This window comes from Melanotaenia boesemani, chromosome 7 (assembly GCF_017639745.1).
Source record: "Melanotaenia boesemani isolate fMelBoe1 chromosome 7, fMelBoe1.pri, whole genome shotgun sequence".
Taxonomy (NCBI): domain Eukaryota; kingdom Metazoa; phylum Chordata; class Actinopteri; order Atheriniformes; family Melanotaeniidae; genus Melanotaenia; species Melanotaenia boesemani.
In genome coordinates this window covers 33,815,412-33,827,626 of record NC_055688.1, presented here as the reverse complement: position 1 = coordinate 33,827,626, position 12,215 = coordinate 33,815,412, and the positions used below count along the sequence as shown (strand labels likewise).

The following is a 12,215-nucleotide window of genomic DNA, read 5'->3' as shown; positions in this document are numbered from 1 at the left end:
GTAACAATATTGATTTTGATCTTTACATATAATCCCCTAACATGTATAACATGGAAAATATTTCCCCCCACTCATAAAAACATTGACATCATGTGATCAAATGGGCATTTAAAGGGTTCAATAATTTGAATAATTACATATTTTAATTTAAATTAGAACTGAAATTGATTGGGCAATTTGAAAAAAGGGGATAGAATTATCAATCTGTTTTTTATTTATAGACGTTATTGGGACATTTTGACCTCTAATGACCCAAAGGGGGCAGCTCATTTGTCCCCGGTGTCCTTTTGATCTCTAAGAAAAATTAAAATTGTAATTTTAAAGTTCCTCAAGATAAATATTTATTCAAAAAGTCACACCAGACGATGGCTGAAAATTGAAGGAAAAATGACCTGTAAAGACAAGAATGTGTCTTATGACCTACAGAAGTTAAAAAGACGTTTCTCTTCAGCTGGACTGAGGGTTTGAAGTTGAACTCTTTCAGACAAAATCTCCTTTTGCATTCTTGTAAATTTGTAGCTGGCAGGACAAATCTAGTAAAGCCAGATTACGTCTGCAAAATTACTTTGTCCACACTGATACCATTATCTAATATCTGACTATTTTTAGAGGCTGATTCTGACGTGCAGAGGCGTTGGGGGGGGGGATGAACAAAGTCTTTGAGCAAATGAGGAACTTTATGTTGCAGCATTGATATATATTGTGGTGTAAAGTTGTGTTTCAGAGAAATCAGTTTAGAAACCACCAAAATATAAAATATCCAGTTAGAAGTTTGTATTTGTGACCAGTTCAATCATTTAAAGTACATTGGAAATAAGGTTACTACATCTTATTCATTCCAAATACAAACTTATTGTAGTAAAATCTGAAATATCTCATCACACAAGTTGACATATCGCCCAGCCCTGTTTGCATTTATCAGCCAGAAACAGTTAAATGTGTCCAATTTATAAGAATTATATGGCTTATTAATAATCTATAAATTTTATTACTAATTGTATTAATTCTACAAACAAGCTCAAAGCTATTTTTAAAGCTGATTTTGACATCTGCCAGTTCGTTTGTACGTCGCCTCCCAAACGAGACAGATCAGCCAGTGTTTAAAGAGATCATCCTCCTCTTATCTGCTGTCATACAGATGATGGGGTTTGTGGAACAGTTTACTTCTTCAACCTCACAACATACACTCCTGGACTTCTTTACAGTCCCAGAAACACTCCAGTGATCCCCGCTGGAACAACTTGACCCCCGTGCAGGTTTTCCATCGGTGTATTTGTCTGATGGTGATCTGTCCTGTGCAGCTTTTTCCATAAACCCATGTCAGCACACATCCTTCATTTCCTGTTTTTATGACAGATGTACACTAATTTTTAATGTTCATAGGCACATAGGTAAATAGATTATTTTTGTGAATTTATGTCAGAGTTTAAGAAATATTTTGGAAGAAATGTTTAAAGCCATTTTTTGTAAACTGTTACATATACAAAGTTCAAAGTTTTATGATCATACTTTTTTATATAAAACAAAAAATAAACCTCATAATTCTTTCAGCATTTTTGTGTCTGTGCGAATTAAGTTGTGCTTTTAAAAAGTACAATTTTAAAACAGATCTGTAGCACTTATCTGGTACATTAATTATATGCACTCAGCCATTTAACCGGGTCCAGCTTGCTAGTACCGGGTTGGATCCCCTTTTTCCTCCAGAATAGCCTTAATTTTTCATTTCATCGATCCAACAAGGTGCTGGAAACCTTCCTCGGAGGTTTTCTCCATATCAACATGACAGCATCACACAGTTGCTGCAGGTTTGTCGGCTGCATCCATGATGAGAATCTCTCGTTCCACCACATCCCAAGTGAAGTTGGAGTCCAGTGAACTCATCGTCATGTTCTAGAAAGCAGGTGGAGATGATCTGAGCTTTGTGACATGGTGCATTATCCTGCTGGAAGTAGCATCAGAAGATGCTCCACTGTGGTCATAAAGGGATGGACATGGTCAGCAACAATACTCAGGTAGGCTGTGCTGGTTAAACCAGACTAAGGGTCCAAAGTGGGCTAAGAAAATATCCCCCCCACCATTACACCATCAGCAGCGTTGATCCAAGGCAGGATGGATCCATGTTTTCATGATGTTTCCAGCAGATTCTGAGCCTAGCATCTGAATGTGGAGCTGAAATGGAGACTCATCAGACCAGCAACATTTCTCCATCCTCTGTTGTCCAGTGTTGGTGTGTGTGAATTGTAGCCTCAGTTTCTCGGTGACTCCTGTCAGATAAAAACAGGCTTTCATACTGAGCAAATGCAGCAGGTACAAGTCTGTGTGGATGTTCATTTGGTGATCTATAAACGTGATGGAGTGTGAGTATAGCTGTTCAATATTACCTAAACTATAGATGGAAAATCCTGCAAACACAGATAAAGCTCTGGCTCCACCATGCTCACTTACTGGAACCACACAAGTAAAAACTTCTAGAGTTTTAACCCTACAAGCTCAACCAAACATATTATTTTTAAGTTTATCTTCTTCTAGAACTAATCTAAGAATGTTAAATCAAGAGGAACAATCGCTTTCATTCAAACTGGGGTTTCATCCTCCACTGCCCCCTGCAGGACAGCCTCACTAACTGCACGTCTTGTCATCAGATGGAAATTTCTTGCAGCAGTCCTGCATCGAGGTCACAGCTCAGCTTGGCATGCTGTCATCATTTAAACAACTCAGCCATTTTTCTGCGAAAAGAGACTGGCTCAACTAAATACACCAGTAAAGAAAAGGCAATTATGAAGACTGAATGTGAGCTACAAGGTGAGGGGAAAAAACACACATTTTAAAACCAGTTTTACTTTTATTAAATTAAAAACAATCTGAAGACTCTTAACAAAATGAAAAATGGAGAAAAACCAAAACTCATCCAAGATAAATGTACCATTTCTTTCTGTTAACTGTTCGCAGCATCATTAGAATGACTGACATTTCCTGCTCTCACTTCTCACCTTGAACTGATTTCCTGCAGGATGAAACTGAACCTTTTCACACAGGAAGTACTGCACCTCCACGCTTCCAGGAAATAGTCTTCAGTTTCCTACCATGTGTTTCAGTGATGGTTTTGCATGGACAGCTACTAATGACCAATGTGTAGTTGAAATGAAACGGTAACAAAACATTTTTTTTTTACCCCTCATACAAAAGATATACAAAGGACAGCAGTGTCCCTACTCAGTTCGGAGGGACAAAAGGGGCAGATGTCTCAGTATTTTAAGACTCCAAAGCGATTATATACTGTACATACAAACAAGTCTGCTTGTAAAACGAAGAAAAAAAAGAAGGGTTGGCACAGTCAATGTTGAATATAGTGGTAACCACTTTACGTACAGAGATGCATTTTTGGACAGCATTATTAGTTTATTTACACATAAAAATTAAAGTCGAGGAAGGTGGATTTTCAGTCTCCTCCCCCTCTGTCTAACAAAAAACAAATCCTATCTGACCGATGCGAATGTTACAGGCAGGGAAGACCAGTCTCAGTGCAAATGCTCCAGCTTGCGTAGCCGAATGGGATTGGGAAGAGCCTGCTGGTTGCGTACGGAGGAGGGCTCCTCCTCCTCTGGCGTGCGGAAAAGCACTCGACCTCGGTGGTTGAAAAGGTAAAAGGATGGGTGGTTCCTCAGTGTGTCAAAAGTTCTGAGGAGGGGAAAAAGGGGAGGATTGTCATGAAAAAGACTGGACATCTTAGCAGCATTTTAAAGCTAATTAACGTGGATAAGATCACATTATACCTTTTCCTATTAAATAGTCTTTAAATCATGGAATCTGCCATCACATTAACATGATGTGAACAATTAAGTGTGCATGAAGATCTTATACTACATTTAGTATGTTTCCATCATTTAACATTACTTTATGAAACTACACACATATATATATATATTGCGGCTACCAAACGAAAACCTTAGCCGCGAAGAGTATGAGGTTGGGTCCTTGGGTTGTAAGATTGATGACGCGCTTAAAAGTTGCTGAGAGATATACGCTGAGATCCAGAATGCTTTCAGATGATTTATTTTCGTGCTGCACAGAGCTATTTCAGCGTATTCAAGATGAGTTATTAATTAATGAAAACCCAGAGAATCGAACAAACTCCAGATGATGATAGAACAGTGCTTGTGGTGTGGAAGATATGCAAAAAGGCGTGCGGTCAACAAAAATTACCGGCTACCCTAACCCCGACTCTTTCCATCCGTATCACCGGTGGGTGTGCACCTTTATACACTTCCGTGCCTATACATGCCCACTCCCACGTGATTCACCTCTGCAACACACACACACACATTATCTATTTCACCTCTGCGTGTATGTCTCCTACAATATATATATATATATATATATACATACATATACACACACAAGACAAAGCCATGCAGTAAGACAACAAGCCTAAGAGCATAAGTCTATCAGGGCTACTCAGTTCAGTCCCACGAGGGCTGCAGACCTGCATGTTTTCAATGTTTCCCTGCTCCAACACACCTGTCTCAAATGAAATGGATCCAACAGCCTATGACGTTCTGCACAATGACTCATTAAACTGAGGCAAGTGTGCTGGAGCAGGGATACATTGAAAATCTGCAGGACTGCAGGAATTTAACAGCCCTGTTCTGTACCAAAGAATGATCAAAGAAGAATAAGGTTAATACTTGGAAAGACCAAGTTAGAGTTTGGACCTGAACCCAGCAGTTATGTAGTTCTGAAGCACCTGGTTCATGTGAGGAGGATCTACTTAAATCCCAGATTTTAGACGTTCTGTGCAGAGCACTGAGGTGGAATTCCTCCAAGGGGGTGTGCAGAACTAACTAGTAGTTGCTATAAGCAATTATTTGCAGTTATGGCTGCACAAGCAATTTGCATTCGATACTGAAAGGAAAGATAAACATATTTTTGCCTTTCAAAGACATGCAAGCTTGGGTAATGTTACAGTAACATCTACATGGCCAAGTACATTAGTTTGTCTCTTTTCCTGTTTTTAGTCACATTAGATTTGTGAGCTTTCAATATTTTACCATTTTATTTTTTTGTTATTCTTTTTTGTAAACACATTGGTTTAAACCATGAAGAAGGGACTAAATGATGGCAATAAGGTTGTGTCTGGCAGGTACGAACCTATAATTTAGTGTGTGTGTGTGTGTGCGTGTAACACCCACAGAGATGTTACTATGAATACAGTTAAGGACCTGAGTTGTGTGTTTCCCTTGTGACAGAGGGCACAAACACCCATGGCATCTAGGGAGTGATGAAGTGCAAGGTGAAAGCACTTACTTGTTTTTCAGCTCTGAGGAAGCATCCATGTCTTTGAACTCTCCAGCAATATGGACGATACCATAACAGGTCATCACAAACGATAATAAGGTCTGCAATACAATCTGTAATGAAAGGAACAAGATGGTGATGAAGGAACTGGTTTGATTTATTTTTATTTAAACCAGAAATTAATTAAAGACTTGGGAGTCACTCACGTCAATTGGCAGCGTCTCGTGCTCCTTCTCTGTGAGCCGCATGTATGATCGATCTGATGGAAAAGTAGGAAAATAGTCACATCAAAAAACACATTTTACCCAGACGTTAAGCAGTTTGGGTGGATTAGACATTTCATTGTATGAATTTTATTTAAGTCTCGCATTTTAATAAAATCTCGTGAACATTAATCAGACTTAACGGAACACAAAACTGCCACTGATGAAGATTTAAGTCTATAAACTCGTGAGACTAATTTAAAGCTGAGCTAAGCTGCTCTAGCATCTTGGTAGCTAGCTGCTGGACCGAGAGGCCCGTCCTGCTGTTTGATGGTCTTGTCCGGGGAAAACATAAACCGGGTGAAATAAAACAAGACACTGAGACGCGTATCCTTATTAGTACCGAAACTTACGCTGTGCCGCCGAAAAAGCTGCATGGGCTAAGGCAAAAAGTCCAATGCCGACAACACTTTTCCAGAACGACGAAGCCATCTCGAAGCAGGGCGCACAGAAGCTGTGTGCAGTGTCGCAACACACTGTCGTAAACCGCCGCAACTACGACTGCGTCAAAACTCACCCCAACTAAATAATACTATAAAAACATCTATATTTCCGAATATATTAAACATTAATTACTATATTTACGTTAATGTACATTATTCTTTAACTAAAAAAATAAAATATATATATACAGATTGCTTTAAAGATTGGCTAATGCTGCGTTCGGGTTACCTCGGAAGAAATTAAATATTTTGTTTGAGGGCGCCGAAAAGTAAAATCAAGAGACCAATAAGCAACATCCTAGTAGCGCAAATACAATGTAAATGAAGTCTAAACAATTAAAATAGACAAAAATAATACTTAATGACTAAAAGTAAAGTAAAACAAAACAAGGAAATTGGAATTAAACGGAGTATGCAATTTTAAACAGTGAGTCTTGACTTTGGTCTTGAACAGAGTTGATGTTCCCAATGTCAGGTGGTAGAGAGTTCCATTGTCATGGCTGTTTTAAACTTAAAATGAGTGATTTTCAAACTTTGTTCCTGAGGTGTAATTTTATTTTTCATCTTTATCAACACAAAATTCTTATAATTATATAATTAATTGTAAATAAAAACACCAGCACAACAGGGACAGAATGTAAATCATTAGGTGTTTAATTAGAGAATGAAGTGAAATGTGTAGATTACAAAACGTTTCATGAGCTGCCAAGTTCAATTTTCAACTTCTCGTGGCCCTTTCAGGGAATGAAACTGATGATAGAAACCAAAAATTCCGAGTTTATTTGTTCCATTGAATATACCATAACATCCGTCCTATCAGCTGCCTTTTCCTGTTAGCTAACGCTGAGCTCTCATGTTGGGCTGTTAGCATTGTCACACTTGGATACGTTTACTTATTTTACAGAACTGTTTAGGAAATAATAATAATCAGAATAAGTATGGCGGAGGCCATTCAAAAGAAAATGAAACTGGAAATAGAAAAGTATACACAAATCCAGAAAGGTGTGTGCCTGTTAGCAGGGGGGTTCTTGTCATGTTCATGCTAAATCGAGCTATTTTGCCATATTAGGACACTAAGCTATAGATAAAATTATATTTTAACTAGTTTAGTGTGAGTTATAAAGCATTGTTTATGGTTACAGAGTTCTTTATATGAATTAAATGTACAAATTTGTATGTATATAAATTCACTAACAAAAAATGATGGCTTTTTCAGATGTTAGCAAGAGCATGTCAGCCAGACAGAAGCTGGAGACGCAGCGGACGGAAAACAACATTGTCAAAGAGGTAATTTAGCTCATTTCTTCCTTTCACACGAGCTATTAGCATATCCCCTCATTAATGCACAATGGTTTCTGATTCCAGGAGCTCGATCTGCTGGACAGCTCAAACACCGTTTATAAGCTTATTGGGCCTGTCTTAGTGAAGCAAGACTTAGATGAGGCCAAATCCACAGTCGCAAAAAGATTGGAGTACATCAGTGGTGAAATGTAAGTCAAGCTTCTGTTCGTTGTACAGTGATGAATCTTTACTTCTTCCATTAAAGTCAAAAACCCCAGAAGAAAAATGTAGTGTTATTAGATTTACAATTAATCTTTAAATGGTCCCATACAGGGTTATATATTAAATCATTGAGATTTAAGCATATAAAAGCACTTAAAGGTTGTGTCATGCCATTTCCTCTTCACATAATACAAAAACAAGTAATTTCTATGTTTAATGTGCAGGTATTGTGCTGGATTTTAGCTATGATGCTAATTTAATTAATGCTCGCACACAAGATCCTTTCAGTGGTGCAGGTGTAAAAGGTTTGTCTCTCATTCAGCTACAAATGTTGTCTGACCTTCTTCACAATGGCACCGATGTGGTGAGACCAGGACAGGTTTTGTGAGATGGTCACTCTCAGGCAAGGGTGTAGGTTTGATTTTGACATTAGTAGGGACACAAAAGTGGTCCACAGAGTTCGCTAGAAGACAGAGTGATAAACCCTTCTTACAAAGTACATCAGCATCCATAGAGCTGTAATAATAATAATAAAAAAATAAAATATATTCCATATAACTTTGACTCATTGCAGTTGAGATGAATTTGTGATGTTAGAGGAAATGTTCATTTTTACATAATTTTTATTCTCATTTTAATTGAAAAACATGGTAAAAATTATTATGGTTCATTTTGTGCAGGGATCTATCTATCTATCTATCTATCTATCTATCTATCTGTCTGTCCGTCCGTCCGTCCGTCCGTCCGTCCGTCCGAGTCCCACCCCTAGAATATATATATATATATATATATATATACACACACACACACACATATATACATTCATTTTCTATACAGACTAGTCCAATTCAGGGTTGCGGGGAAGCTGGAGCCTATCCCAGCAATTAGCAGGCGAGGGGCAGAATACACCCTGAACAGGTTTCCAGTCTATTGCAGGACCAACACAGGGAGACTCACATTCACTCCTAGGGAGAATTTAGAGTGACCACTTAACCTAACATGCATGTCTTTTGATGGTGTGAGGAAGCCAAGGTACCTGGAAAGAACCCATGCATACACGGGGAGAACATGCAGACTACACAGAAAGGCCACTGTTCAAACCTCCCCAAGCCAAAAATCATGGTGGGATTTGACTGATAACCTGACATTTCTTGCAAATGTCACATGAGCTGGATCATTCACCAGAAGTGTGGAGACAAATGAGAGGGTGAAAAACTTTTGTGCACGGGGGTGTGGCCCCGCTGGGATGGTGGAGAGGGGGTCTGTAGAGTAGGTGCGGGAAGTGTTCTCGTCAACTATTCCAATTGTTTTAAGTTGATGTGTCCTTGGTAATGTGATGTGAGAAGGCAGCAGGAAGTAAGTCAAGGCAGATAGAGGCTACAGTGTGAGAAAAGGAGGAGTCTGTTTAGCTCACAGTGACTCACACATTTACCACTGACGGGAAAATCTATCTCAACCTAAAATAAAAGATGATACAATAAGCTGCTGATATGTTTGAAAATGCTTCAAGCTGAGAATGGAAGTGGTCCAGCAAAAATGGCCATGGCTGAATTCTGTTCCCACCATTTTACATGGATGTGGATAAATGTGTTCATGTGCTGTTCTTCCTCTCCTTTCCTGTCCTCTTGCAGTCAAAGATACGAGACACTCCTGAAAGACATGGAGAAGAAATCTGACGAGCATCGAGAGGTTTTAACTAGTTTACAGCAGGAGTTCCAGAAAGCTCAAGGCCAGACTGGTGGAAAATTCTGATCAGGCAACCAGATCGCCTTCACACATTCAAAGTCGATGACATGATGTAAACCTGCTCCCTGATTCTGCCTGTATCTTGTCATTAATTTACAGCGTTATTACTGTGACTTTTTGCAACTAATAAACATGTTTTTTTTTCATGAGTGGTTAATTTTTCTTTAAGGTCCCCCCACCCCGAAGTTTTATTCTATTTACAGACAAAAGAGTCAGCGCAGCACGTGTGCGTGCACGTTTCTATTGAGAGTTTGCTTTAATTAGGGGGGTCGCCACTGGAGCAGATGTTGTCCAGTCTCTGACCCGCCCCACAGCTCCCAGGCGTGAACAAAACACGGCCTCGCAGCATTGTTAACCCACAGAAATGCGCTTTCTCCGCCCTCTATGCGAAATGGGAGGCATTTGGCTACACACACACACACACACACACACACACACACACACACAAAAGACAAATCCGGGTTAAAATGCCATATAAAGACTTCAGTAAAAAATCATTTTATTTTTAATCATAAGCGGGATTTTGAATATTTAATAGACCTGCACCTTTATTTTAAGTATATGTATGTTTTATTTTTCTAAATTCAGGCACGCGGACATGCAAACGACTGCGTCGTGACGTGTTTTCTTACACGAGCCGTGAAGCCTGGCGCGCGTGTGGCAGCAGCTCTATTCACACCTGGAGGTGCAGTGTTGTTGTCAGGGTTTGGGGGGCTGTAAAGATGGTCGACACGTGGCCATTGGCTGGTCAGTTTGGACCACACGGTTTAATATCAGCAAACATCTAAAGTCTCGTGACGAACACTTGCGTAGCTGTTTAGCTAAAACGTGTTATATAAACTTTATAATGGACTGTAGCCTTATTAAGCATTTTAGAAAGGAAAAGTTTAACTTTTAGTCCTCATTCAGATTAAAGAATAATGAAATATGTTTCATTTAGAGGATTCTGTGTTTAAAGAAAGTAATTCTGTTTTAATTTGTGGAACTTTATACATTGTGGGAACTGCAGGACTAAATGTTTATTGATGAGGCCAAAAGGTGTTTCATCACTTTGCTTTATTATGTTCACCCTGATGTGGGAACAGCCAACACCTGCAGAACCAGCTGTCAGCGCGTGAACTAGTGCTGCCACGTTTTTGATTAATGGCCTAAATATTTTCCTTGAGGACCCCAAAGTCGTGAACCCCAACCATGCTGAAACCATGCTTGGCCTTATATCATTAGTTAGCTTTTTGCCACAAAGGATGCATTCTGACCTTTTCTGTACTTTGATAAAGTAATGTCTTACTGTTATTTAATTTATTATTTTTTTTTTATTATTTTAATGCAGACAAATTATGCACTTTGTCTTTTTTCATACATTTCTTATTGATGAAGTGGTGCAGGAAAAAACAAAGTTACCAGGATAGACATGAACTACTTTACTACTGTATCTTTCCCAGCTCACTGAACTCACTAAACCACACAGAACATGGAGAAAAATTGAATGGATGCACAAGTTGTGGCTTACTGAGTAGCTTTCTTAAATATTTTACTATGGATATATGTTTTGAAATATTGTATAACATATTTTGATGACCCCCACTTAGGGACCTGGTTTAAAAATGGTGTTTTTTGGGCTCCCAAAACACAAGTTCTATGTGAGTGGAGTGTACAAATGATGATGATGATGATTATTATTATTATTATTATTATTATTGTTATTAACAATAACAATAATAATAATGGCCAAAAATAAATAAATAAACCTCCATTCAGTCAAAGCCTTCTGGACCCCCTTTGCTCTTCAGGGACCTCCTTGGTCCAAGATCCAAGTTGGAGGTAATTCTCATTCTGCATGTATTTTCCTTCCTCTGTTTTATCTGAATTTAGGCAGATGCTACTCTGATGAGATCCTAAACCTATTCCAGCTTTAATTGATTTACTTTGTCTTGTGTGGGCTTTTCTTATGAGTGGGGGTTAAAGCTTAAATGCACACAAAAGAGCGTCCTGTCCTATGCAGGAGTCAGCCCAGCAACACTAACACTTCCTTTGATACGGGAAGGTTTCAAACAACCTTTGGAAGTTTAGGCCAATATATGTTCACTTGTCTATGCTGGCAGAGATCCAGATAATCTGATATGCCTTTGTGGTTTGGGGTCTGTGTTATATCTGCACCATAAGCACAATTCCATCTGGAACTTAACAACCATATAGTTCAGCTAATTAAAATGGATTACTAAATGTACTGAGGACTTTCTCTACTTAATCTGAGTGACTTCATGTGAGATGTGTGTAGGATAAAACATCCATGATATCTCAGTGAGTGATCTCTACAATGTTGAACACTCTTGCTTTTAGATTTATAGAAGCACACGACTGTCATCATTATACAATATCCAGACAAAGAAAAAACAGCTGTACACGTGATGGCTAGTCAAAAGGATTAAATATAATAATGTGTAATTTACTCCTCCATAAGGTTTTATGTATTTGAGCATAAAACTAAAAGTCATCTGATCCTTGAGAGGCCCTTTGACGGACTGGCAGCCTGTTCAGGTAGTGCCCTGCCGCTTACCTGCTAATTATTAGGATAGGCTCCAGCTTTCCCATGACCCTGAATTAGAATAAGGATTATAGAAAATGAATGGATGGATGATCCTTAAGATTAGGTCTTGAAATAAAACTTCAGATAGATTAGCAATAACGTGGCATTTGTGTCATATATTTAACAAAAATCGGACCCAGAATGTAGGAGAAAACTCTACTATATCCATGTAAATTACCTCGGTTAGCAGCAGCCAGGTGCTGCTGATCAAATGCTCTTGGTCAACTCATCAAAAAACAAATATTTGGAGCAACATCTGCTCCAGATTGTGCATGTTGTTTGGGCATATTTGCTAAACTGTTAAACAGCATATCAGCACAAACACCTTAAACCAACTGTAAAGCACAGTGGTAGAGGGGTGATGATATGGGTTTGTTT

The 12,215-nt window shown here is 38.7% G+C and overlaps 2 protein-coding genes across 2 annotated transcripts; one reads left to right on the top strand and one right to left on the bottom strand.

Moving 5' to 3' along the window:
• Positions 1-2,829: 2,829 nt before the first annotated feature.
• Positions 2,830-6,051, bottom strand: mmgt1 (membrane magnesium transporter 1). The gene is made up of 4 exons (XM_041991096.1): positions 5,912-6,051; positions 5,502-5,554; positions 5,305-5,408; positions 2,830-3,678 (listed from the first exon to the last, which is right to left on the bottom strand). Exons 1-4 carry the CDS (start codon positions 5,988-5,990, stop codon positions 3,519-3,521), a joined length of 396 nt encoding a protein of 131 aa, XP_041847030.1. The 5' UTR covers positions 5,991-6,051; the 3' UTR covers positions 2,830-3,518.
• Positions 6,052-6,815: 764 nt separating this feature from the next.
• On the top strand, positions 6,816-9,393 carry pfdn6 (prefoldin subunit 6). The gene is made up of 4 exons (XM_041991097.1): positions 6,816-7,003; positions 7,218-7,288; positions 7,367-7,491; positions 9,136-9,393. The coding sequence occupies exons 1-4, from the start codon at positions 6,940-6,942 to the stop codon at positions 9,254-9,256; spliced, it is 381 nt and encodes a 126-aa protein (XP_041847031.1). The 5' UTR covers positions 6,816-6,939; the 3' UTR covers positions 9,257-9,393.
• Positions 9,394-12,215: the final 2,822 nt, after the last annotated feature.